Consider the following 25,458-nt stretch of genomic DNA (forward strand, 5'->3'; position numbering starts at 1 on the left):
TTGAAATCTTACTCAAGAAGTCGCATTTGACTGGAACATTGGATTTTTGCCAATCAAATTTCCTGCAGCCATAACCAATTTCTGCGTCCCGATGATGTGGATTTAGCATTTTCGCGCCCCTGAGCAAATTGAAAGCTGTCGTTCGCTTCTCCTCCTGAAAAAAGCATGTGGGTGCCTCAGTTTTTTACAATTAGCAATTCGCCTAATTTATTTTTTTAAATTTTTGGCCAATTTTAAACATTAATTTTCAATTTGGTTCATGATCCATGAATAATGTCAAAATCTGATGCAGTCGAGGTGGAAGGTCGAAAATGATATGCATATTCAATAAATTTGATTTTCATATTATTTTCGAATTCCTGAGCCGACTGGAGGCAGGTTTGAGCCGCCGTGGAGCCTCCAGCTGATTTTTGAATTCGTAGCTTCTCCTTCTTATTTTTTTAAAATGGCCCTAATTACTTAAATGTTAACACTTCTTACACTTTAAATTAATTTTTGATCAACTTTATAAAATTCTTAGGTGTCTTTCATCGACAATTGATTTTGAAAAAAAGGGGGAACTGAGAAATGATTGAAAAATTGTGCCACAATCAATTAAATAAAAAAAAGTCACTATCTTTTAATCCACAGCTTGGTTTTCATCAGGGATGCTTTTATGGAGGCAAATATTCAAATATAAATGCATAGATAGGTGATAATAGTTTTTTTTTAAAAAAAAAACGATTTGTTTTATCACAAGATGACAAGACGAATGTGAAAACATTGAAATTTGAAACAGACAAATTTAACTTTGAGAGCCCCTGAATTGTGAAAGATCGCTGGATAAGAGTTCAAAAAGGGTCCTATATAGGCATGGGTTATTTAAGATCATAATCACCTCTTTAGTCTTACCCAGCCTTTCTGTAAAGATTTATAGGCCAAAACAAATTACTCTACTCCCGAGGTGCACAATCTTCACAAATTTGGGAACCACTGTGGGCTTAAATCAGTTTTTGAGATTCAATCTCTGAAATGTAATGGTAATAGTGGTTTTGGGATCGGGAAAAGTTACTTATTTACGTTTCTATTCTAGGGAGATGACCATGACCCGCTACATCTCCCGCTCGCTAATCGTAATCGATAGAGAAGAGATCTTTCCAGTTCCTGGTTTCATTTATGACATTTACAAAATTTTACAAGAGTCCTCTTTTGTAAAAAATGAAAAAGTATGACAAATTTTTCAAAAATCTTGACATTTCATTTCTAAAAAATCAAAAATGTAAAAACAAAAAATAAAAATAAAATTTTATTTTTCATAATTTTTTTCATTTTATAAATATCTCAAGTTCTACTGCTTGAAATTTCAAGATTTCTGTAAAATTGGTCAAATTTTTTCATTTTCTACAACAAAGGACTCTTATAAAATTTTTCTAAATGTCATAGTTTTCGAGTTATAAAAAATCGTCATAAAAAATACCTTTTGAAGAAATATGGCGGTCCACCATTCCCCTGTTATAATGCCCTACGTAGCAGTTCCTTGTGAATTTAGCATCACCTAATCTGTCATAGAGAAAGAAAGATAAGAATCGGTTTCATTACGTTTATTTTTGTGTTGATTTGATTTGATACGTCCTCGTAATCGCGATGGAAAAAAGGAAAATGCAGTAATAATAGTAATTGTTCAAGCGTTTATGTTATGAAATTGATTAGAAATATCTCGAGATTAATGTTTATTAATAGTATCCGTTTTTGTCTTTCGCGATCAGTTGTCAAAATGACGAACTTTTATTGAAAATGTCATCGCGAATACTGATGTGTATGTGATCCTCTTGTGACTGAGCATAACTAATTCGTTACAGTTCGTCAACAAATAATTGTAGAAACCAGAGAAAGTGGCTACAACACAAAAACACTACGTTGCCAATTTTTTTTACATATTTTTCGTTTCAATTTGTAGTATTTTCAATTAGTAATGTCGTTTTTACGTGGCTCAGCGAATTATGTTTGGTGTACGACTAGTGTTTTGGGTAAAGGAGCCACCGGAGCGGTTTTCCAAGGTGTTAATAAAAACAATGGCGAACCCGTGGCCGTGAAAACATTCAATCAATTAAGTCATATGAGACCTCACGATGTGCAAATGAGAGAATTCGAAGTACTCAAGAAAGTCAAGCATGAGAATATCGTTAAATTATTAGCTATCGAAGAAGAACAAGAAGGCAGAGGTAAAGTGATCGTTATGGAGCTTTGCACTGGTGGTAGCTTATTCAATATCTTGGACGATCCAGAAAACACATACGGTCTACAAGAAGAAGAATTTCTGCTAGTGTTAGAACACTTGAGCGCTGGCATGAAACACTTGAGGGATAACAATTTAGTACACAGAGATTTGAAGCCAGGTAATATCATGAAATTCATTTGCGACGATGGGCGTACCATTTACAAGCTGACGGATTTCGGAGCTGCGCGAGAGTTAGAAGAAGATCAACAATTCATGTCGCTATACGGTACCGAAGAATACTTACATCCAGATATGTACGAAAGAGCCGTTTTGAGAAAACCTGTGGGAAAAACGTTCGGTGCAACGGTTGATTTGTGGTCTATAGGAGTTACCTTGTACCACGTTGCAACTGGCAATCTACCATTTCGACCTTACGGCGGTAGAAAGAATAAAGAAACTATGTACTACATTACAACCAAGAAGGCATCCGGTGTGATATCTGGCAGTCAGTCTTCTGAAAATGGTCCGATCGAATGGTGTCGCGAGTTACCAAAAACGTGCCAGCTTAGCGCCGGTCTGAAGAAACTCATCACTCCTATTCTAGCTGGAATTTTAGAAGTCGATTCTCAGCAGATATGGTCTTTCGATAAATTCTTCACCGAAGTAACTAGTACTTTATTGCGTAAGGTCGTCCACGTATTCTATATAAACAAAGTTCAAAGTATCAGAATATATATTCATCCTAGCGAGAAATACGACTTATTACAGAAATTAATCAACGAACAAACGGACGTGCCAAGTGATAGTCAAATATTACTATTAAAAGAATCTCATCTAATCGATGAGCTCAACAGTGCCATGTGTTCTACAAATTATCCCATTACCGATATCAATAACCCGGTGTTTTTATTCAGTAAAGAGAATAACAACGTTACTCTGCAAAGCGAAGGCGATATACCTAAATTTCCTTCGTTTCCGAATTTAGTATCGGTTGAAAATGACGCGAGTTTGGCGAAAACCGCTTGCAGTGTGGGCCACGTTTGTAGGAGAAGAATCGAGAAATTATCACGGAGTAGTAAATTGACCCATGATAGCGTTTACATATTGACTAAAGTGATCACTAAAGAGCTTAGTAGATTGACGACTCGATGTACTCATACCAAAGACTTGATCAAATACGTTGATAAATTGGTTGACTGTGTTCTAAGAGGTCAAAAGAGTGTTCACAGTCTCATCGGTGTTAAAAATACAATATCCAGTAACGATTCTAAGGTAAGCTTTTCAATTGTAAATTTATTATTTTGATGTATGGTATTGAAATGCTAAATTACTGGTCTTTGTTTACAGGGTGATTTGGATATTTTGCAAAAAGATTTCACGAAAGATGTATCTCTGGCTGTGCAACATTTATATCATCGCTATGTAACGGAAAAAACACTCTTACGAGACGAATGGGAGATTGGAACAAAATCGGTGACATGTCCTCATCAAGCTCGAGCTCCAGCTAGAGCCCAGACTTTGGTGGAACGGTTACGTGAATCGTGGCAGCATTTGTTAAGAGATCGAGCAACACGTAGCTTAACTTACAACGATGAGCAGTTCCATGTATTGGAAAGAATCAAGGTACATATACGTGTCAGTAAATCTTTCCTTTCATTTTCGAACACATTGTTGAAAATTTAATTTCAATTTTCAGATCAAAGAAACCGGTCAACGTGTGAAAACTCTACTTGAAACCGAAGTTCAACCAATGGTGATACAATTAGCAGAATGTTTAGCAGATTGGTACAAAATGGCGCAAACGGTTTATCTTCAAGCTCAAATTTTAGACAGGGATATCGATAGTTACGAAATCCGTCTGGATGATTTTGTGTTAAAACTCAACAAGAACGATATCAGTTTTCACGAAGGTTTGAGTAATATTTCGAGAATAATTTGTTCAGCCAATTCAAAACACGGCGGTAGAGTAAAGGCGCAAGAAACTAAAAAGCATCGTACGATTCTAAATGATATTAAAATAACTGGAGAAGAAATGGAAACAGTGTTACGAGAGAATAGCAAACTCGTCAGCCAACTTCAAAACCTTGCCAACGGATTGAACGATGAGAAAGATATCGTTAAAGAAAAATAATCGATGTTATGAGTCTTGTTGACAAACCTATTCAATATTCATTTATTGACTCCATTTGTGTATTTTCCAGCTTGTTCCTATTCTGTCTATCCCTTCGCCGAAATATTCCATTTTGAAATTTGCCTTTCCTTTACGGTTTATTTTATCTATATCACCTTGTATTTTTCGTAACTGAAAACTGTGATCTCAATTTGTGTTTTCTATATTAATGTTTATCTTAGTTTTTTTGATTTAATATTTCATTGATGAAATATCAAAACAGTTTTATGTATTTTTTCTCGATTCTATTCAAATAATTGTTTTATTATCAGTGATGATTTTGCGTGTACGTATATGTATTATGAAAAATATTCATTATCTTTATTGCATGTATTCGAATGTCGTATGACTTGTTTAGTTTTTGCTCTTATTTGTGGTTGAATTTTCCTTATGTTTATTTATTTACAATATTCGTTTTCAAGATAAGAGCACATTTTCAAATCTGGTTACAGATATGTATTCTTAAACTCGCAAGTAATTCAAGTCTAGTTCATGTTTCGAAGAATCTCATTGCTTTTTTTTTCATCTTAAAATTATGAACAAATTTATCTTATAGTTGTGGTATATTGTTCGTCGTATTCCAATTTCTCAGAATTTCGTATCAAATTTCCACTGATAGAGTACTTACGTATGTTATGTTTGTTTGGCTGAGCTAATGGAAAATTCAACTACCATGAATTGTTGAGTTGTATGATATCGTTATTGTCCAAGTTTTTACGACTAGTGTTTGTTAAAATATACTCCCTAGTTACATACAGCTATGTATGTGAATAAGGGGAATTAGTATTGTGATATTTTTATATTTCCAAATACCATTAAGGATGCTATAAATGTACCTATCTTATGAAATTACATTTTATATTATTTCCTATTATTTTGTAATTCGCTTTTTTGTATTTGATTTACACGGGAATCTTTTTACAACCCGTGAGCTCCGATCGAGCTAAAATTTGGCTCACTTGAAAAACATGTCACCCAGACCACAGAAACAAAATATTTTCAGCTGAAGACGTCAGTTATAACTGAACTGAATAGTTTATTAATGTTTTACAAAAATGAGTAAACATGATATATAAAAATCTGAAACTTGATAGATAAACTAAAGCCTACTTCCCGAATGCATTGCCATAATTTTCTGACCAATCTGGAGTCTGTAGCAAAAGTTGGACTTTCTCCAGCAATTTCAAATTGCTCGAGAAAACGTAAAAAACTTGAATTGCAAATCCAAGATAACGAGTTGAAGAATCTCAAATTTTGAAAAATTCCAAAATTGTTAATTTTGAAACAAATTTTACAAAACTTCGTCCACCTCTTGAAGTCAACGCCCAAATCGATTGCTCCCATTTTCAGGCTAATCTGGAGCCTCCAGCGAATGTTAGCTCATCTCCGGCAAATTCAAATCGCTTACAATACCTACTGCCAAAAATGACTTCACTGGGAACTGATTCTGGTTTAAAAAATGAAAATAGAGCAATTCTGATCTCAAATTTTATACTAAAATTTTTACAATTGAGAATATATTACATCTTATGCATACCCATTACACGTATACATACATATTAAATTCCACGTTTAACAGATTTGGGTAGAACGTGCAATTGCACAGGTTTACATAAATTGATAACGCACAAATGATTCACAGGATGCAATGAATGATTAAATGCTCCTCCTTCTGTATCAGTTAAATCTAAAACCAGGCTAAGTTCGACAAAACACGCTTCTGACCACACTTGATGCGATATCAAAGCAGTTGTAACCAATCTATACATGTGATTCTTATCTGAAGTAAAATAAAACCAAATTAATATCGAAGAAATTTAAAAACAATACCCGAATCGTTAAGAAATATTACCAGAATAGAACTGATTTGGTCTAAGATGATCAACTCTGGGTACAATAAGATGGGTTTGTTGATCTGGATACTTTAACCTTAAACGTAAAGGTTTGGTGGAGTGTAAATGCGATATTTCAGCGTCCAATGGTATCGACATGACTAATCCAGCGGTGAATTTATACGTAGTGTCAGGTCCTCCAGCAGGGGAATTTATTACAGCGTTGCACATTTTGATCTGCGATAAAAATCAAACGTTTATTAAACAAGTCAAAATTTTAGAGTTGGATTTCTGAGAAAGCTTACATTCATGTTAAGTTTAGGAGGTGACGTGGGTTTTGAATTTTCTAAATATGGTACCAAAACTTTGGATACTGAACCGGGTTTAGCTTCTTCCAACATTGATAATTCTTTCACCACAGCGTTTGTAAAAGGTTCGGGAGTAACGTCTTCTTCGATTAAATATCTGTTCAAAACGTTACGTATCAAAATAATTGAATATTCGTTAAAATACATCGTAGAAATTTGTTAAAAGAGAATAAATACTTGTTTATTTCATCGACTTGAGAGAGAAACTGGTGACATAAGGCTCTCGCAGACTGATTGGTAGCTTTCACGATGTATACCAATAATAATGCCAATGCTTTCAGTTTAAACTGCTTGACCGCAGCCAAATCGCTTTTAGTTAATCCCACGAATAAATGCTGCATCCTACGGAATCATAAATTAACTAAAATTCTATTCAAACAGAAATTTAATCGAATTAACTAACTTGATGGCGTTTTTTAGACATTTGCCGATTGCTTTTTTTCCAAGTTTTTGTTGTTCCAGCGGAACAGGAGTGCACCACAGCTTATTCTTGATGATTCTAGAGAAGAGTAACTGACTGCTGACGTATAAAGAATTGAATCTAGCAGTACCAGCGACTTCGGTGTCAATTTTTGATAGTCGTAGTAAATCTTTCTCCGCTACTTCGAGTAGGCTAATCAACACTCGAGAATTTTCAGCGTGTTCTATTCTTTTCAGCATTGTTTCGAGAAATTTGGCTGTAGCTGTTGGGACCGTCTTCAATTCCACTGAAGTTAAAGTACTGCTGAGCTGTTAAGCAAAATTGGTGTTATTGATGAAAAGACATGGGAAAAAATAAAAGAATTAATACTCACTGGCAAGTAAGGAACCAAGTGGGGCATTGTGTCTCGAATGTAGCTATAATGTTTGATCGTTTTTTCTTCCAATAACTGAATAATAGTGCTGCAGTGTTGAGCAGCGTTGAAAATTAACAGCAAAATACTGACATCTAAAATATTTCCCATATAATTTTTAAAAATTTTTCAATCATTTTACTAAAACGATTAGCAATTTAAGAGAAGATTAGATATTCCTTACATGCTGGATCGTCAACATTTGGCTCTGGAGTATCGAAGAACGGATGAATAGCGAGCAGTTCTGGTACCAAAGGTAAAGCCAAAGTGGCATGCAACGATCCCATTTTATGAAAACAGTTCCAAATAGATTTACGGTCCTATGATAGGAACAAATTAAATATGAAAAAACTCGAACAGTACAAATTATCAGAAATATTTTAAACGTCATACTTGAGGATATTTCTTCAAACTGTCCAATAAAGTACTAACGCACATCTGTAAACAATCTTTGGTCACAAAATGACACGACGCTAAAATTCTCTGTAATCCTTCGCGAACATCCATTGATGAATCCTAAAACAGAACACATGAAAATTACACGAAACTCAACATATTTTCTAAGAACTGAAACACTTGCCTCTAATAAACCCAAAATTATTTCCAGTTGGTCTTCTCGAAATTCAATATGATTCGACATTTTGCATAAACTGTCAATAGCTTTCAATCGTACTTCTTGGATATCGTCATTGAACATGTCCACTAAAAAGTCCAAAGCTACGACTGCATAATTAGGCTGATGTACCGCTAATGAGCATATCGAATCAATCGATGCACTTCGAACTTCTGCTCAACAAATTATCATCGATAAAATACTTCAATCAGAGAAGAAATGTGTTTCATTTACTTTACCAAGAAATTCATCTTCTAAGCCATGTACGAAAGCGCCAAATGCACCAGATTTCATAATATTAACTTCGTCTTCGTCCAATTGTTCTTTAGCTTTATCTTGAGTATAGCCTTTTCCTCTTACCCAAGTACCTCCGGTGACACTTTCAATAGCTCGTTCATGAGCCGATTTCTTTTTCTGTAAAAAAGCGCATATTACAATTTTGTTTTCATTATACCTAAACTCAATCGTTCGATGATTTGTCTTACTCTCATATCCGCCATCAATCGTTTATCCAACGTTTGAAGTAAAACAGGTAAGCTAACTTGCGTCATTGTTCCTAGCAACTGTGCAGCTTCAGTACGAACGCGCATCGAAAGGTCAGTAATGCAGTTGGAAATGTTACCGAAAGCGTCGTCGATTAGACGAATTTCTTCGTCGCTATTCGATGACTTCACGATACTGAAACATAAGTGAAAAATTATTTATACACTATGTCCAGAACTAGTTTTAGGTTATAATTGTAAGTTTGAAGATGAAACGAACTTCTCAGGGTAAGTAACTCCAAGGGTCCATATCAACTTTAATGCCACAACTCGAACATTTTCGTAATCATCCTTCAAAGCTACGCAAACTTCAGAATAAATAGATGGGTCTAACTTCAAACCTCTATTATGAAGCGTCAACTGAAACAAATTATAACAATATCTCATTAATTTGATTCGAAAATGAACCAAATGACAAGCGAGTAATCAACTGACCATATTCTGAAACGAACGGCTTCTGGTTCTAGCATCTTCATTATGAATATAATCTCCCAATAATTTTAAAATTTGATTTTGTAATGTGGTATCTTGTAAGACATTGATAGGCAACAATTCGCCGAATATATCGAAACATCTGCATTTCACCGAAGGACTGGTATCAGTCAAAAGCTGCAAAAAATTTACAATTATTTAAAATCCAAGATTATTTTTTTATGATCAATCGAAGTGAGTTTACATCTTTCGCCTGCTGTATTAATTTCAGATGTAACGTGTGATTATACGGTTGCTTCTTCGCTAAACGCAATAATGTTGACAATCCTTGGCTCAATACTTGATGAGATGTTTCGTGTTTCAATAAAATCAGAGTTTCTTCGATGATATTTTGTATAATCTGAAACCGAAATACGGTACATATGTTGTAAAAATGTCTTTATTCAGCGTATTTCGAACCGATTATTCCTCACTTGTGAACTGATATCGCGAAGTAATCCCATATCAGCGAAAATTGATAGTATAATAACTCGAACGGCCGAATCTTTTTCATCGCGAAAGTGATCGCTCAATTTTCTAATAGCTTCAGGAACCTCTTCTTCCTGTTTTGAAAGAAAATTCGAATTTAAAACCGCAGAGAATGGAAACTAACTGTGTATTCAAATTTCAATTACTCAACATACGTGGAAATTAGGAGCTTCGGACATTCGAAGTAGAACTTGGAGTACGTCATGGCTCGTATTTTTCGTTTCCAATAATGAAATGAACGCAAAAGCTGTACTGCTACTGCTTGAAGGCTTCAATACACATTTGTATTTCTTCACTTGTGGCTCTTCCTGTAAGAGAAAAATTGAATGGTTTGAAGGATATATAAGTTGAGGGACGAACAAATTGAGATTCTGATACTTACAATAACTTGAGTGTACTCGGCCAAAGCACGTTTCTTCAGTAATGCTGCCATTATGAGTCGAATAAAAAGTTACAATTTCAATTGATAATTATTATTGCATCATTTCATCGCAAATTTTCTAAGAATTTGAAAAAGAAAACTCACAAAATTGAAAAACAAACACCGCAATTCGGCGTAAGCTCAAAATTGATAAAAAAATAAAAAACACGCAGTGTTGCATGTTAGTGTTGCCAATTTCAGAAGCGAAAAATGAGATAGATTAATTTTTGAACGTTGAGCTTGAATTATTACTGAGATGAGACTTGAGAGTCAAGAGTGTCAAGACTCAATTGAAACTCAACTGCAAAGCGTATATTGTGAAGTAAAATCTCAGGATAATAAATGTGAGAGAGGGAGTAATGCAATGTAATGGTTCAAACTTCAAGCAAAAGTATGTACTGAGCTAAAGATTCGTCCAACCTCTAAGGGAATGAGCTCAGCAGAGTGGGTTAGATCTTCAGATATAACGCAAGAAATTGAATATCACTTTGAAAAATCCTAAAATGGAAAAAGTAGATTTCCAAATTCATCAAATTGAGAATCATGTCACCTTCAAATCCTCAAAATCCTGAATACGAAGTCAAATTGAAAAGGTCTATCTTCAAAGGCAGAAAGAGCAATCTTGCAAAAAACAATCTTCATTTAAGGAACCTTGCAATAAATTAGTACAGTCAGATAAAAGTTGAAAGAATATATTTTTCATAAAAGTAACAAAACATGTCAACTTTTAAAAACAACGAGTGTCTAATAAGCTTAATTAAAATTACAAATAATAACACAATTAAAGACTTTAACTAAAATACTTTAATTTGAGTCAATCGTTTAAATTAGGATAAAATAAAAAATAAAAATACGCGGATTCAAGAATAGTAATAGTTTTTCATTGGTAATTGTAGTAAATTGCTTCATGAATTAAAGATACAAAATCATAACATTCAATCGTTAAAACACATAATTTTAAAAAGCTAACTATCGAAAAAGTGGTATTATTTTCAGTCTTTTAAGTTCAAACACGAGTAAACATGTTCTTGTAATTCTTCTTCAGAAAGAAACGATTCACTACAAGTTTCATTGAAGCAGGCGAATTTCTTTTTTGTTTGGTGCTGAAATGAAATAACAAATTAATAAACACATTTTCCATCAAATGGATTTCTATTACACAGATACTCACCGTTTCTTCACATAAGTCTTTATTATTTCTGAAAAAAATAAAGAGAAAAGAAATGGTATCATAATTGAATCACGTATTACAACAACTGTAAAGCAGATTAAAATAAATGAAATACTTTGAACGTTTGCTTTTTCCTTTCAAAAGATCGAAAGCAAGTTATTACACCTCAATTTTTAAAAGCTTTAAACAGGCCTAGATATTCATTCGAAAAACTTTGTCATCATTCAGCAAGAAAATAATTTCGGTAGATACCTGGATTTGTGCCCCTTTCCATCTTGCGATATTTTCAGCTCTCTTAAAAGTTCTTTATTTTTTTGCTGCAAACGACTGATATTATGCTGCAGCATGTCTTTTTCATTAGCCAACGCTTCACGAGCTTCTCTCTCAGTAAGGAAATCTTCTTCGTATACTTTCATCTGCAAACAATATCAATTTGAAATTGTCCTTCGACATGCAAAAAATGACTACAAATTTTCTTTTATACCTGACTCTGTAATATATATAAATCTTCATTTTTTCTTTCAGCTTCTTCGATTTTTTTCTTGAGGAAGGCACATTCATTTTCTAATTGAGTAATCTTATTGTCTTTATCATTAACTGCGTATTTCAAGACTTCAAAATCTTTCAATTTTTCTTTACTTTTAACAATTTCAATTTCCTGAAATCGTCAGATAATAATATGAAAACGATAAATGCAGATTGATAGACGCTACCTATTAGATTCATTACGGTTTAGTGCTTACCATTGCTTTCATTTTGGTGTCATGTTCTTTCAGAATAGCCATACATTGTTTATATAACTGTTTAAATTTTAATTGAGCATTTTCCAATATTTCTCTGAAAAAGATTATAGCAAAAAGACAAAGCATAAATAATTGCACATTACAACACGAACCATGAATAAAATATGCATAAATAACAATGAAATTTACTTTCGACTAATGTTGAGTCTCTGCTCTTGCATCAATAATTTACGAAGCTCGGCTACTTCTAATTTAAGCGAATCAATACTTGCATCGTGCTCATTTTTATTTAAATTTACCCAACTCGAACTCGTCTCCTTGCTAGAAAAAAAAATTACAAAATAACATTAACGAATGAAGACGTTTTATAAAGCTCTGCCGATTTCTCAGATAACAATTTATTTACTTGTCTACAAGGTCCGTCGAAAGGTTTTCATATTTATTCAATAATTCTTCAAAACGTTTCATATTTTCAACTAACTGAGCTTCAAAAGGAGCAGAAATAACAGCCGTGGGAAATATCTGTAGAAAATCAACAGCAAAGAATGAAATCATCGATCAACTCCAATTCTCTATTAGGCTAAACAATTTCATCGTACCGCATTCCAGTAACAATAATCGGTAATATTTTTTGATTCTCCAGATGGCAATATTCTTTGTAATTTTTGTTCTTGAGCACTTAAGCGATCCAAATCAGAAACCAGTTTCCGTCGAGAGCGTTCCGAATTTTCTAGTTGTCTGGTGAGATCTCCGATAACTTGAATGAGCTCTTGTTCCTTCTCAGACTGAAAGAAAATTTCAATTAGTGAGCAAGCGATTCAGAGCTTTGCGTTAAATTTTAGACGAATCTAGGTTCGATAATATACGTTATTATTTACCCTAGCATTCATGCTGTAATGCTGCTCCAATTTCAATAATTTCTGTTGTGTTATTTGTAACTTCTCCTTTAATATTTGATTTTCAGCAGGCAACTGTAAATTGTAATTTACAGGGTAAAGTAGTTTACATACGTGCATAATTAACAATGTTATCGTAATGCAATAACAATAGAAATTAAACGTACTCGTGCTACGTTGGTCAATTGAGTTTTTAACGATATGCAATGTTGTTCACTTTCTTGTAATTGTTGACGTAAATTTTCTCTTTCCATTTTCAACTGAAATGGAAAATAATTAATCATCGAATAAATAGTTTCAAAAATATTTAAAAATCATGATATTCAGAAAATTTACATCGACAACTTCTTTATTTTCATGATTTCTCAAATATTCCTGAATAGGTTTCTTCAATTCTTTATTTTCAGCTCTCAACTGTTGACAGAAAATAAGGTATCATTATAGCTCAATGCTGAAGAGTTAATGATTACAAAAATGAAAGGGTATACTCACGTTATAAATCAACTCTTTCGTTTCTTCAAATTTTTTCTTGTGAGTTCGTTGAAGATCGAAAACTTCATTATGCCATTTTTCCAGCGTAGAAAATTGTTCTTTCATAGCAACATTATTTTGAAGAAGAGTTTCTGTTTGAAAAAAAATCTCAGTGATTTAGGCCGATACTCTTCAAGAAATGTTAAATGTCAAGAGACGTTACATTTACCTTTCAATTTCACATTTTCTTTTAACAATTCTTGAACTGTATTTTCAATATCTTCAGCCAAAGGGTGGTTTTTAGTAATATTATCAGCGTTGAACTTCAATCAAAAAGAAAGTCATGTCAAGGTGGGATCGAAATACCGAACGATGAACCCTGAATCAACTTACTTTCTCCATTAAAGCGGTGAATGAAGTATTTTTAAGCAAACTATCATTCAGTTCGATTTGTTTTTGATTATCGGCAGTCATCTTCTGAATAATCACGAATGAAGGACTATTCTCTAACGATTGAGATTTATCATCTGGTTCCATCTCAGACTGGATAACAGGTAAGAAGCATTCAGATGTACACACCTACGAAATGAAAATATGATTAAAAATGAAAGAGTAGCTAAATATCTAACGATGTATTACTTTATCTGCTTACCTTTAATTATAATTATTCGCATATACTACAGGCTAATAAGTTGGAAATTTATGAAAGTAAGTAGGATGAAAGTTAACCAAATATTGAAAGCTCAATGACAGGACTAACACTCAATGCAAGGCAATGAAACATATCCTGTTTCTTAGTAAAAACTATCTCTAATAAAGGGAAATAATATTTAATACTTCAATTATAGAATTTTCCGTGAAAGTTTTAGACAAAATTTATATATATTGATAAGAGTACAAAGAAAATATTTTTGAAACACCGTAACTTTGAATTTGTGACTCATTCAAAATTCTGTGAAATTTTACTGATAAGGAAATTTTGAAATTTGCAAAAACATCTTTAAGGTGAATGAAACGTGCGCAATAAAGTGTTGAAGTCGTAATTCATTTTTCGAAATTTCTCTGAAAATTTTTGAGTTTATTTATTTATTTTTTTTGCTGGAGAAAATTCAAACGTTGATAAGAAATCCGACTTATCCGAGTTTTCAGATCATAATTTGCGATTATTTTCAATCAATTAATAATTAATTAATAGTAATAATTATGAAATAACTTACGTGTCATGTTGAACGTGCGCCGTAGAATGTAGTTTCATATACATTCATTGCTAAAAACTTCACCGGTACGTTTCCTTTTGAAAAGATGAAGCTGAAATTCTCTGGCCAAGTATGGAAAATCGCCGGAGCTGTCACATTCTACTGGGTGGTTTCAATCACCACAGTGTTCGTGAACAAAGTACTCCTCAGCAGCAACATGGTTCAGTTCGATGCTCCTTTATTCATTACATGGTTCCAGTGTCTAGTTTCAGTTCTATACTATGGCGCTTATAATCTTATCCGAAGAGAGAAACTAGAGTCATCGGCATTCGACATCAAGATTATCAAAGCAGTTTTCCCTCTATCAATAATCTTCGCTAGTATGATCATCTTTAATAATTTATGCTTAAAACACGTCGACGTATCATTTTATTACATTGGTAGATCTCTAACTACAGTCTTCAATGTAATGTTGACGTACTTAGTCTTAGGTGAAACAACTTCGATGAAAACTTGTTTCTGTTGTTTATTAATCGTTTTCGGATTTTGGTTAGGAGTTGATCAAGAGCATTTTATAGGAACATTCTCTCTTCTTGGGACAATATATGGAATTCTAGGATCTCTTTCTGTAGCTTATTATGCTATTAAAGTTAAGGAAGTTTTACCACGTATTGATTCTACGATTTGGTTATTATCTTACTATAATAATATTTATTCTTGCTTTCTTTTTTTACCTTTGATTATATTTTGTAATGAAATCCCAGTCATTTATAATTACAGGCAGATAACTAGTTTTTACTTCTGGACATTAATGTTCAGTAGTGGGCTTTGCGGTTTATGTATAGGTTACGCTACAACTTTACAAATCAAAGTCACTTCACCTCTAACCCACAACATTTCTGGTACTGCCAAAGCATGCGTTCAAACAATCATAGCTTCGTATTATTATACCGAAACTAAACCATGGCTGTGGTGGTTATCTAATTGGATCGTATTGCTGGGAAGTGCTTGTTATACTAGAGTAAAACAAAAAGAATTGGATAGAAAAGCTTCGTTTCAACAATTTAAATAATACGAATACTTATAATACGAATTTGTAGAAGATAATATTGCACAAATGAGTAAATTATGGGTTGTGTGTCATTTCTTCATGTTGGAGTACCTACGTGAACAATTTTTTTGAAGTGTCTTGTCTTCAGAAATCGAAGAAAAATTTTCCTAGTTGTGCAATTACCTTCCACCATTCTATTCTACTTATGATGTAATTTGTAATTTCACGCAGGATAATGGAACGCATAAATGCATTCATTATTATTTTTTCAAGTTTTTTAAAAAATATTTGCTTTGTTTGTTGTATCTTTATTTTTTTCCCCTCAAATTTCAATTTAGAGTTGAAATATGTTGAACATGTTTTTTTTTTTTTATTAGTAATTTATTGTAACTTACGCATTTCTGCGTTACCTTGAGTTATGTTGAACAATTTTACTTGCCTACTGTGATTCTTACTTTAACGTTTTTCTTTTTGCTTAGTTGATCCACTCAATGTTCTGTTTTCTTTTCAAAGAATTTCATCATGTTGAGAATTTTGAATTATTGAAAGTGTACTTCTGTCTTCTACATTGATTAAATACTTACTTGTTTTTTCCTTATTTCGTTCATTCAGAATTACATACTCATCGTGTTTAATTTTTACTTGAATAAAAGAACTTCTATCGAAAATATATAGTTGGTTGAATTATTTGACTCATGTCTAAAATTAAAAAAAAGAAATTATCATATCATATGGACACCGCCGACATCGGACAAGAAGAGACAAAAATATATAAATTGAAAATGAGGAGGAAATAGAAAGCGTAGAATCATAGAAATTAGAAAATTAGAAATAGAATGGAATGGCGAAAAAATTTTTGAAAGCGCATAATGATGTTCAGCAAGGGCTTTGTTCAATAATTCTGATCAGTAGATTTTTTGGCAGATTCTGCTTAAAAAGTAAAAACGGAGTTTGGATGTTGTTTGTTACTGGTTTTTTACGTAAGTAATAAAGATGAATACTTACCTCAAAAATTTTAGTTGTAGACTGTAGCAGGGTTGCAGAACAATAAAACAAAATGGTATCGGTATGTGGTATTGGTATTTCAAATGTGGTGGCTAAAACAGTATTGGTTTTTCGGTTTTCATCAATTTCTACTTCAAAATTTCGGTTTTCGGTATCGGTTTTTCCAATTTTTGTGAATTTTATTTCGGTTTTCGGTTTTGGTATTGGTATTTTATCACCCAAAAATCAAGCTAATTACAGAACACTTTGGCTTGAAATTCAGAAATTGAGAGAGTAGTAGTATAAAAGTTGAAATGAGAATGAAATGAGAGGAAAATCAACAAAGAAAAGCGATCATTGAAATGAATAAACTCATTTTGTTTGATGTTGGAATTGTTTCATTTGCAGAAATATGCAAAAATGAGTACCAAAATACAGATTTTAAAATAATTTTGGTATTGGTTTTCGGTATTTTGTACCGATTTTGAAATTATATTGGTATTTTCTAAATCGGTTTTTCATTTGTCAACTTATTGGTATCGGTTTTCGGTTTTTTCAATTTTTTTCAAAAATTAGGCGGTTTTGCCGGTATTGGTTTTTCGGTATCGGTATCGTTCCGCAACCCTGGACTGTAGGGAATTAGCCTATTAGGGATGCTCTTTCCAAAAAACGCGGTCTTTTTTTTCACTGTCTTAAAAATTAAAAAAAATTAAAAAAATTTCGCGGTTCAAAAAAAAGAAAAACCGCGTAATAACTGGTAATTTACGGTTATTACTGATTTTTTACATGAATTTTCAGTAATATAGATGGCGCATTCGTCGATTTTCCAGTCATCGAAGAAATCAAATCATCGATGAATATTTTCAATTCATGTGCTCATCTTCTACCGCACCGCGGTCCGCCTCTGTTCTTTTTCTCGTGTGTTTGTTGAATATGAATGTTCTCTTTTCTTTCTGGAATTATTTCGTTTATTTTATAAAAATAATAGTTATTTAATTATTTAAGTTTCACTATTCACTCGCAATGGTAAGTTTTATCCATTTATCTTATAATTACATCATAAACGATTCAGATGATAGTTCTCTGAATAAGTGAATATTTTCACTGTCACCGGCGTCGATTCCCACTGTACTTTTCGTTGAGTTCGGTGTTTTACAGTTTTCGAATAATATTATCGAAAATGCACTGTAAAATAGTATTATGCAGTGTATGCATACAATTTTGCAATACTTTACGCTCAGTTTCTGACATTTCGATCAGTAGCGTCGGTATATGCTCGGTACGGTACAGTACATTATTAGTTCGAAATCCACGTATTTGTGATAAATTCCCACATTATGGAAACTTCGTTGACCCAGGGACTCGTTTCAATAACGAAAAACGCTAATTAAAGCTCTGAGAGCTCAAATACGATTTAACGATGACCGTTGTAGTATACGGTCATATCGGCACGTCTGTGCCTGCTGCTAAGGTATTACGTCGTAATAAATTGAAAATAACAGTAAAGATGGCGAATTAATTCATTTGTGTTATTTCAGTCATCGCATAAATCTTTCAAGATTAAGCAAAAACTCGCCAAAAAGCTGAAACAGAATCGACCTATTCCACAATGGATCAGAATGCGTACCGGTAATACCATAAGGTAAAGATGTTTCATTGTGTTTTGTGTTGTGTATCGGTGGTGGCTCTATTGTTATAATTTTAAACTCAATCTTAACATATGTAACTAATCGACTACGTATACGTAAGCTACGTACGATTGTTGAATTCGTCTTGCAACCGCTCATTACTCATTTCATTAGCATGCATATTGCATTGCATCATACATTTCGCTTCTCACGTACTGGTAAAAGGAGGGCTTAACCACTGACACCGTTATATTAATATTGAAAAAGTATAGCCGCTCGCTAAAATTGAGAATCTTTGTGACAGGTATAATGCCAAAAGACGTCATTGGAGGAGAACCAAACTGAAATTGTAATCGCAATTGGAACTGATCGTTTTGTTATATTTCTACTTTTGTAAGCCTATTTTATAGATTACGTTAATGACGTGTTGTCAGATTTATTAATAAAATTTCGAAAATATTCTTCGAATTGTATCCTACGAAGGAATTTCGGTTCCTTCGAGAGGGAATTATTTCTAGTTTAATGAATTTTCCGTTTTGAGTTTCTTTAGATTTTTCTTCGGCCCCTTTATCTGCAGTACGAGTACTGATTTCGTTTCTTTTTAAAATTTCGATGAAAGTTTCGTACAATTCGTTAGAGATTTTCTATGTTAGCGTGGTTTTATTTACGATTTTGATATTTATAAAATTTGAATATACGTTGACATTTTTCCGGTCTTGAAGATATTTTCGTTCGATTTTTCCACAAATATTCCATTTTGATCAATTCAACCGCGATTATCTCGAGTAAGTTTCTGAACAACTTCCGGAGAATTTCTGAATTTTATACTATTTTTTGAGATTTTCTTTACCTGTGTTACGTTGATTTATATTCAATTCCTTTGAAGAGTTTCCCGTTTTGAAAGTATCTCTAGATTCATTATCGTGAGATATTCTAAAATGTTAGCTCTAAAATTCCTATGTAATCAATGTTTTCATTTTCGACTTTCTGGAAACAGTTTTCTCTAGTTTGTTAACGATGTATCTTTTAATCGAGTTAGTTCTCATGAATAATGAAATACCCAACTAAATTTATCTTGAAATCGTAGGTGTATCAAAAATTCAAAATCGTTCGCCATACTCATCCACTCGAATGAGTTTTTCAAATAACTTTTCCCCTCGTATTGAAAAGCCATCAACTGAACACTTCGTCAAGTTGATAACGTGTATCCTACTGGGATTAATATTTTATACCAGATTGGGTAGCTTTTTAGGTAACTTTATAAATCGACACTTGTCGGTCAAGTTTACGACTCGATATGTTCTAATTTTTATCTAATGGAATTTTATATCAACGCTTCTTCGTTTTGATGAAGTTACGTTTGGTAATGATATCCTTTTACGTCTACGTCATTCCTCCTGTTTCTGAACTGAGAAGAATTCCATCAGCGTCATCATAGGAAAATGTTCGTTTTGTGAAGACTACATATTCAACACAACGTGGAAATGTGCTCAACTACTCGGTCAACAATCTCACGTGGATCAAATTGGCCAAAATCTACTGCTCAACCAATGTTGAAATATTTTGTGGTGCACTTGAAAGAATCAACAAACAGTACACGAATTGAGTTATTTATGGAAAACCTTTTGTGATTAATAAACTGGTGATGGGTCAAGTATGTAGTGCATGTGGGGGAGTTTTATACTAACACCTTGATGAATTTGATTTTTCCTTATCGATTTTAGCAACGCATTACCGAATAATTTGTTATTCGACTATTCGAATGACGATTTTTTTTCGAGTATTCGACTACTAAAAATATCGTAACCAAATGACAATATAATTCTAGTTTGTAGTGAAAAACGGTACAAGATGTCGAATTATCGAGAATAACAACAAACTATCGATACAGAATACAGAATTATTCGGGAATGTATTGTGTCCGTAGTAATACTTAATTGCAAACAACAAGTCTTCAGTATTCGCTAAAATAACCCAAATTCAGTTAATCTTGAAAAATTTATCTGAAAAACGTGTGTCTTTTGTAAAATTGTGATAAACTGAAGCCCCCCACCCGAGCTTCTTTAGAAATCGTAACTAATTTTGAGGTTTAAAAATGAATCATGCAGTGAAAAAAGTCACATTATCAGAATGAACAGAGTAATTAAATTCAGAAGACACAGAAGTAAAAGTTGCTTTGCATATGGAATTATCCTACTATCAATCTAATCTATTTTTTTTTTTTTTTTTAAAGCAAACTCTTGAGTATTCATCTTAGTTTATTCTCGTTTGAGAGGATGTCAGACTTGATTTATTAGTCAATTTTATGTCAGTGTCTCAATAAATGTTAACGTCCACATTTTTGAATAAAATTATCAATGATGAAAATTGACTCGCAAGGTGAGCAATCATTGGAAAAAAAATGCGATGTTAATATGATAAGTACAGATTTCTAGAGGATACTACTCTTATCAATTTAAATTGCATTTTGACTGTATCACTGAAATTTTTACATTATGCTGATCAACCCCTTCAGTTTTCTTTTCATTTCAACTTCAATCCTTGCTTTGAAAATACTTGAAAGAGGAAAACAGTGTTTTCCAAACATAATTTCCAGTCAAAAACATACGATACATTACGTTATCTACTACTGGAAACCTGGTGAATAGTTTCTTTCGCATCGGGTACGGAAGTAAACAATAAATTACGCTTGTAACCCCCTAAATACGAAGTTAATTTTTTATAAATGGACCTAAATAACGGACACCTGTTTTTATATCGTGGCGACATAGGTATAAGTTCGTCGCAAACCCGGTCAGGTGGGCGTCAGTTTTAATGAGAAATTATAATTAATGATGCTAAGAGGCCCCGGTATCGTACGCGATACTGTTATTCAATGAAATATACACACGAAAAAGGGAAGGTATTCGTATCTACTCCGTCGCCGGTGAGCTCACTCCATTAGCCATTGAGTTACCTTCGAATGGTTTCAGTTTCATTGAATACGAACTTCAGGTGGTCCAATTATTACGGTGGTTTTTTGCCTTATAAATCATCTAAGTTCATTTAGGGTTAATAGCAAAATTAATGTAACTTCAAGTTGATGACCGGCGTTACGAAAATGATTCAGTATGGTCTGAACATATGTAACAATATTCTACGACATGTGAATCGAAAATAACCCAGCCAGCAATGATGGGAAAGAAAAGGCTCATCTGCCAATAGTAAAAAATTCCAAAAATCGAAAGAAAAATCCCATTACGATAAAAAATCCTTTCTGAGTTGTAAAAAAAAAGTGGAAAAATCAATTTATCTACTGACTCTGAGTATTCGACTTACGTTTATCGAAAATCCTTCCCAAATGGTGCTTTCATGACCTATTCCTGACTGGAAAATGCCGAAAAAATTGCACAGAAATCTCCCAGACTGAAAAACCGCCAAAAAAATTTTTTATAATGCATTCAAAATCCGTTCAAAATAGTGTATCAAATCAAAATAATCAAAATCAAAGCATAATATTATTCTGAAGTTGAATAATAACTACAAGAAAATAGGAAAAACCTTGAATCGAATTTTTTTGCCAATTCACATTCGGAATGCAGTATGCAACTACATATTATGTTCATCATGATCGATAAATTATTTTGACAAATCCCATCAAAATAATACATGTGCGAGTAATGTAGATCATTGTATCGTTAACATCGAGTAATTAGTCCACTTTTTCGGTTTTCGATCGTGTCGAATTTTTTTTTTCAAAGTATTGTCGCGTATCAACATTCGATCTCGTGTTTTTGTTTGTTAAAGTAGCGTCGTAAATGTATCTTTCAGTCTTTTTCGTCGCGATTTAAAACGGCGTTGTAAATTTTTTCAGTATAGTTTTCGTCTCGATTTTGTATTCAGTGTGCTATCGGTAATCGTGTGTGTTGGAAGATTTCAAACCACTACGCAATCGGGAAAATTATCAACTTGACATCGCTGCACTCGGGTGAGTTGTTTATTTACATTAAATTAAATATTATTAGTAATACGATTAGATACTTCACGTAATATGTAAGTCAAGTCTGGGTTAATGTTGGTACTTGGTGGAGGGCTTGGACATTGTTTTCGGCGACTTACTCTTGGAACTACTGCTAGTAGTAAACGCTGGTTAACTGGGCCTTCAGACGTGGTTTAGGCAACCTGTCACGCAGATGTGTGATTGGTTTCACGTTATCAATGAATTTGTTGGAGGAGAAATTATTCTACATTTTGAGATCTTTGATCAGAACTCTTCGTACAATTTTTTGTCGATTTTTTTATTTTTTTTTTTGAGCAGATTTTGTTCTTAAGATCCGAATAGGGTTTTCAACGAATTTTTTGAGTATGCTCGGGACATTTTTTTAGTTTTGAATGCTTGATAGATTTTATATATATTATAAGTAGTATGATTTTTTACGACTTCTTCCTCTTGAGTGAGATTTTCTGTGATCTTTTCGGGACGGGGAGGATTTCTGCCCAATTTGGGAGGTTTGATTTTTTCATTCTGGAAAGAATTTTGTGTTTTCCACGAGAATTTTTCATTATTGAAAGATTCATGTTTCGAAATAATGCTATGATTTTGAATGGATTTTTCTATCATTTTGAGAAATACAGAATCTCTGAAGTACGAAGGTAATTTTCGATCCCTTTTTAAAGATTGAATGAAAATCGGTAGAATTTGTCTTTCGAAAGCTTTGCGGTAGAAACGAGTAGCTTCTTGATTTTTTTTTTTTTCAAGTTTTCTGGATAGTGATGAGTGATATGGAAAATCGATATTTTTGAACTATCGATGCTCTATCGTTTTTACTTGACTATCGATAGGCTATCGATTCTTATTGGAACTCTAGTTCCGGCCATCCCGGGTGGTCTATCCGCTGAAAAAAAGTGTATGAGAGCAATTTAACAAAACACGTAAATGAAAAAACACGATTTCAAGATGAAAATTTCAATTTTCATTGATATTCACCACGTATTATCTAACTCTTATTTAGATTTTTGAATCGCATTCAGGGCTGCCAAGCGCTGCTAAACAAATATCGCTACTTTCTCTCGAAAAAAAAATCACTTTTATCACTACGCCCATTTATTATGGAAGGGGCCGGTGGGGGGGGGGCAAAACCAGATTTTTGGGCATAAAACATCGAAATTTTAGGTAATTTCCCGAAAACCCTCCATGAGGAATGATTAATTTACTGAAAGAATGCAAAAATATTGCTTTGAGCGAAAATTTTTTTACAGTGCAACCAAAAAACGAAAAAATGTCAAATTTTTTTTTTATTGCATAATTCAACACAGGATACACTTTACGCTCTACTTTCGTATTTTTGGCAATAAAATTATTTTCAATTTCTTTGAAGTCATTTTCATACACTCGCATCAAATTTTATCGTAAAACTGATGGCAAATTTGAATTCTTCGAAAAATTTTCTTTGAAATAAGTGAAACATTTTTCATTTCAGAGCATTTTTTAGCGTGGATGTATTTCAACTTCTCAGGCAGTGGCACGTGACGAATTTTTTTAGCCATATTTGGCGAAAACGAAACTGAATACTGATCAAGCAATGTTGTTCCGCATTAAATTTTCTACCAGAAAACCTGGAAAAACAAAAAATAAAAATTTTACCCTAAGGTCCCTTCGCCTTCCCTGCAACTCAATTGAAAGAAAAAAAAACAATGTTTCATTAGTTTGATCATTGATGTTGTCTTTATTATTAGATACACGTATGATTTTTATATTTTGTGAAATTGTGTCTTCTCCTGTTCTTCAAGTTCTGCTTTGGCCCTTAGGTGGCGATGAGGAACTGAAACAGAAATTTCAAGAATACTTCATTTTATTTATTTTGCAAGTTCTAAAGCTTGAAAAATTGAAAGCGAATGGATTATAATATAAAGTATTACCTCTCGAGATTTTTTTTAAAGAAGCTTTTATGCATATGCTATACAATACATTCAAATTCGTGCACATTACATTCACGAATTCTTGTAATTAATTAAAAAGTGAATTAGTGAAGCTGTAAAGAAAACTAGCCAAAGCAAATAATCCGGTAGAGGATACCAAATATGTAATAAATTTGTAATTTGAGAAAAAAAAACATGCAATGCAGTAGTTAAAATTACAAATCAAAATAAAACAATTGTGATCTGTCACGAGAAAACCAACTTAGTGTCCAAAAAATCGATATTTTTTTTATGGTGGATATTAGTAGTACTCAGAGTGCTGAATCTGCCTGCGGTGCTAAAAACGTTCGCGAACGATTCTTTTGACCCTAAATTTAAGGTCAAAAAAATTGAGCAACTACAAAAAAAATGAAAAAAATTTTTTTTTTTGATTTTCTTGAAATGTATGTCCGGGGGAGTCAACATACAAATTTTTGTGGATATCGGCTCACATTTGTAGGATTTAGGCCGTTTTTTTGAAATTTGAATGAGGTTCACTCTGGAAAAATCAACTCTTTTCACCTTGAACAAATTTGGTAAGAAACGTGATAAATTTAATAATAATAACTTATTCTTCATTAATAATTCATACTCGAGTGGTTTTTGCAACATTTTTGGCAAAAAATTCAAAAAAATCGATTTTGGGAAATTTCGATTATTGGACTTGGCAACCTTGAATGTGATGATTCTGAAAAAAAAAATATCGGGTTATGTTGGCACTGATGGGGGCCAAAAGTGGTGCAAGTTTCAAGGACCTACAAATTTTAGATCGCCTGATACATAGATTCAAAACTTCAAATGCCCTTCCTGTAAAATTTACGTTTTGGACACTAGGTTGGTTTTCTCGTGACAGATCACAATTGAGAAATTGACTGAAACTAAATATAAAAGTTTCTAATTGGAATGTACAAGGGTGGGTAAAAGTCAGCTAGCATCCTCAAAAATCATTCCTGGACGCGGAAGGAAGCACTCTACGAAAAAATTACGTCGAGGGACATCGTAGAGAATTAAATTTCCCATCGACGTATTGTCACTCATTTTTTTCTGCTTAGTTTTCAATTTATTGATGAAAAATAAACATTTTTAAAACTTGAAAATTTCGACTTTTGCCCATGCCCACTCCTGTACCTACTACCAATAAGCTAACACTTAAAAATAAATTGAGATAGGTGTTTCTGAAATTTTGAAAACAAAACAAAACAGACTAAAACAAGGTTTGTCTGGTAACAGTCGTAACGACACACATACCTATGATTAAAAAACAAAAAGAGGTTGTAACGTGTAACCGAAATAAATTCAAAAATTCATTCAACATTCACAATAGAAAACCGGAACAGTCCATCATTTTTTTTCCTTTTGGACCTTCAGGGCCTTTTTTTTAACAATATGGTCGTACATATTTTCGTTATGAAAAGCTATCATATCATTGTTAATCGGAAAATTGT

At 33.0% G+C, this 25,458-nt stretch overlaps 5 protein-coding genes across 5 annotated transcripts; 3 read left to right on the top strand and 2 right to left on the bottom strand.

Moving 5' to 3' along the window:
* Window positions 1–1,564: 1,564 nt before the first annotated feature.
* Window positions 1,565–5,241, top strand: IKKepsilon (I-kappaB kinase epsilon). Its single transcript, XM_065357683.1, has 3 exons — window positions 1,565–3,469; window positions 3,545–3,820; window positions 3,894–5,241. The coding sequence occupies exons 1-3, from the start codon at window positions 1,952–1,954 to the stop codon at window positions 4,326–4,328; spliced, it is 2,229 nt and encodes a 742-aa protein (XP_065213755.1). The 5' UTR covers window positions 1,565–1,951; the 3' UTR covers window positions 4,329–5,241.
* A 600-nt stretch (window positions 5,242–5,841) lies between these two features.
* Window positions 5,842–10,083, bottom strand: IntS4 (integrator complex subunit 4). Its single transcript, XM_065357684.1, has 17 exons — window positions 9,898–10,083; window positions 9,671–9,823; window positions 9,461–9,589; window positions 9,232–9,387; window positions 8,991–9,164; window positions 8,776–8,915; window positions 8,499–8,691; window positions 8,253–8,427; window positions 7,981–8,186; window positions 7,794–7,916; window positions 7,585–7,720; window positions 7,362–7,495; window positions 6,971–7,296; window positions 6,745–6,909; window positions 6,505–6,664; window positions 6,220–6,436; window positions 5,842–6,147 (listed from the first exon to the last, which is right to left on the bottom strand). The coding sequence occupies exons 1-17, from the start codon at window positions 9,946–9,948 to the stop codon at window positions 5,927–5,929; spliced, it is 2,859 nt and encodes a 952-aa protein (XP_065213756.1). The 5' UTR covers window positions 9,949–10,083; the 3' UTR covers window positions 5,842–5,926.
* Window positions 10,084–10,647: 564 nt separating this feature from the next.
* On the bottom strand, window positions 10,648–14,119 carry LOC135840926 (optineurin-like). The gene is made up of 15 exons (XM_065357685.1): window positions 13,870–14,119; window positions 13,611–13,796; window positions 13,447–13,540; window positions 13,239–13,369; window positions 13,083–13,160; window positions 12,914–13,006; window positions 12,729–12,821; window positions 12,450–12,635; window positions 12,257–12,372; window positions 12,040–12,171; window positions 11,851–11,944; window positions 11,592–11,765; window positions 11,360–11,523; window positions 11,108–11,135; window positions 10,648–11,039 (listed from the first exon to the last, which is right to left on the bottom strand). Exons 2-15 carry the CDS (start codon window positions 13,752–13,754, stop codon window positions 10,929–10,931), a joined length of 1,638 nt encoding a protein of 545 aa, XP_065213757.1. The 5' UTR covers window positions 13,755–13,796; window positions 13,870–14,119; the 3' UTR covers window positions 10,648–10,928.
* Window positions 14,120–14,309: 190 nt separating this feature from the next.
* Window positions 14,310–16,151, top strand: nac (GDP-fucose transporter nac). The gene has a single exon (XM_065357686.1). The coding sequence runs from the start codon at window positions 14,520–14,522 to the stop codon at window positions 15,483–15,485; it is 966 nt and encodes a 321-aa protein (XP_065213758.1). The 5' UTR covers window positions 14,310–14,519; the 3' UTR covers window positions 15,486–16,151.
* Window positions 16,152–17,312: 1,161 nt separating this feature from the next.
* LOC135840928 (large ribosomal subunit protein eL39) lies at window positions 17,313–18,535 on the top strand. The gene is made up of 3 exons (XM_065357688.1): window positions 17,313–17,474; window positions 17,987–18,090; window positions 18,381–18,535. Exons 1-3 carry the CDS (start codon window positions 17,472–17,474, stop codon window positions 18,427–18,429), a joined length of 156 nt encoding a protein of 51 aa, XP_065213760.1. The 5' UTR covers window positions 17,313–17,471; the 3' UTR covers window positions 18,430–18,535.
* The last annotated feature ends 6,923 nt before the right edge of the window (window positions 18,536–25,458 follow it).

Source organism: Planococcus citri, chromosome 3 (assembly GCF_950023065.1).
Source record: "Planococcus citri chromosome 3, ihPlaCitr1.1, whole genome shotgun sequence".
NCBI lineage: Eukaryota > Metazoa > Arthropoda > Insecta > Hemiptera > Pseudococcidae > Planococcus > Planococcus citri.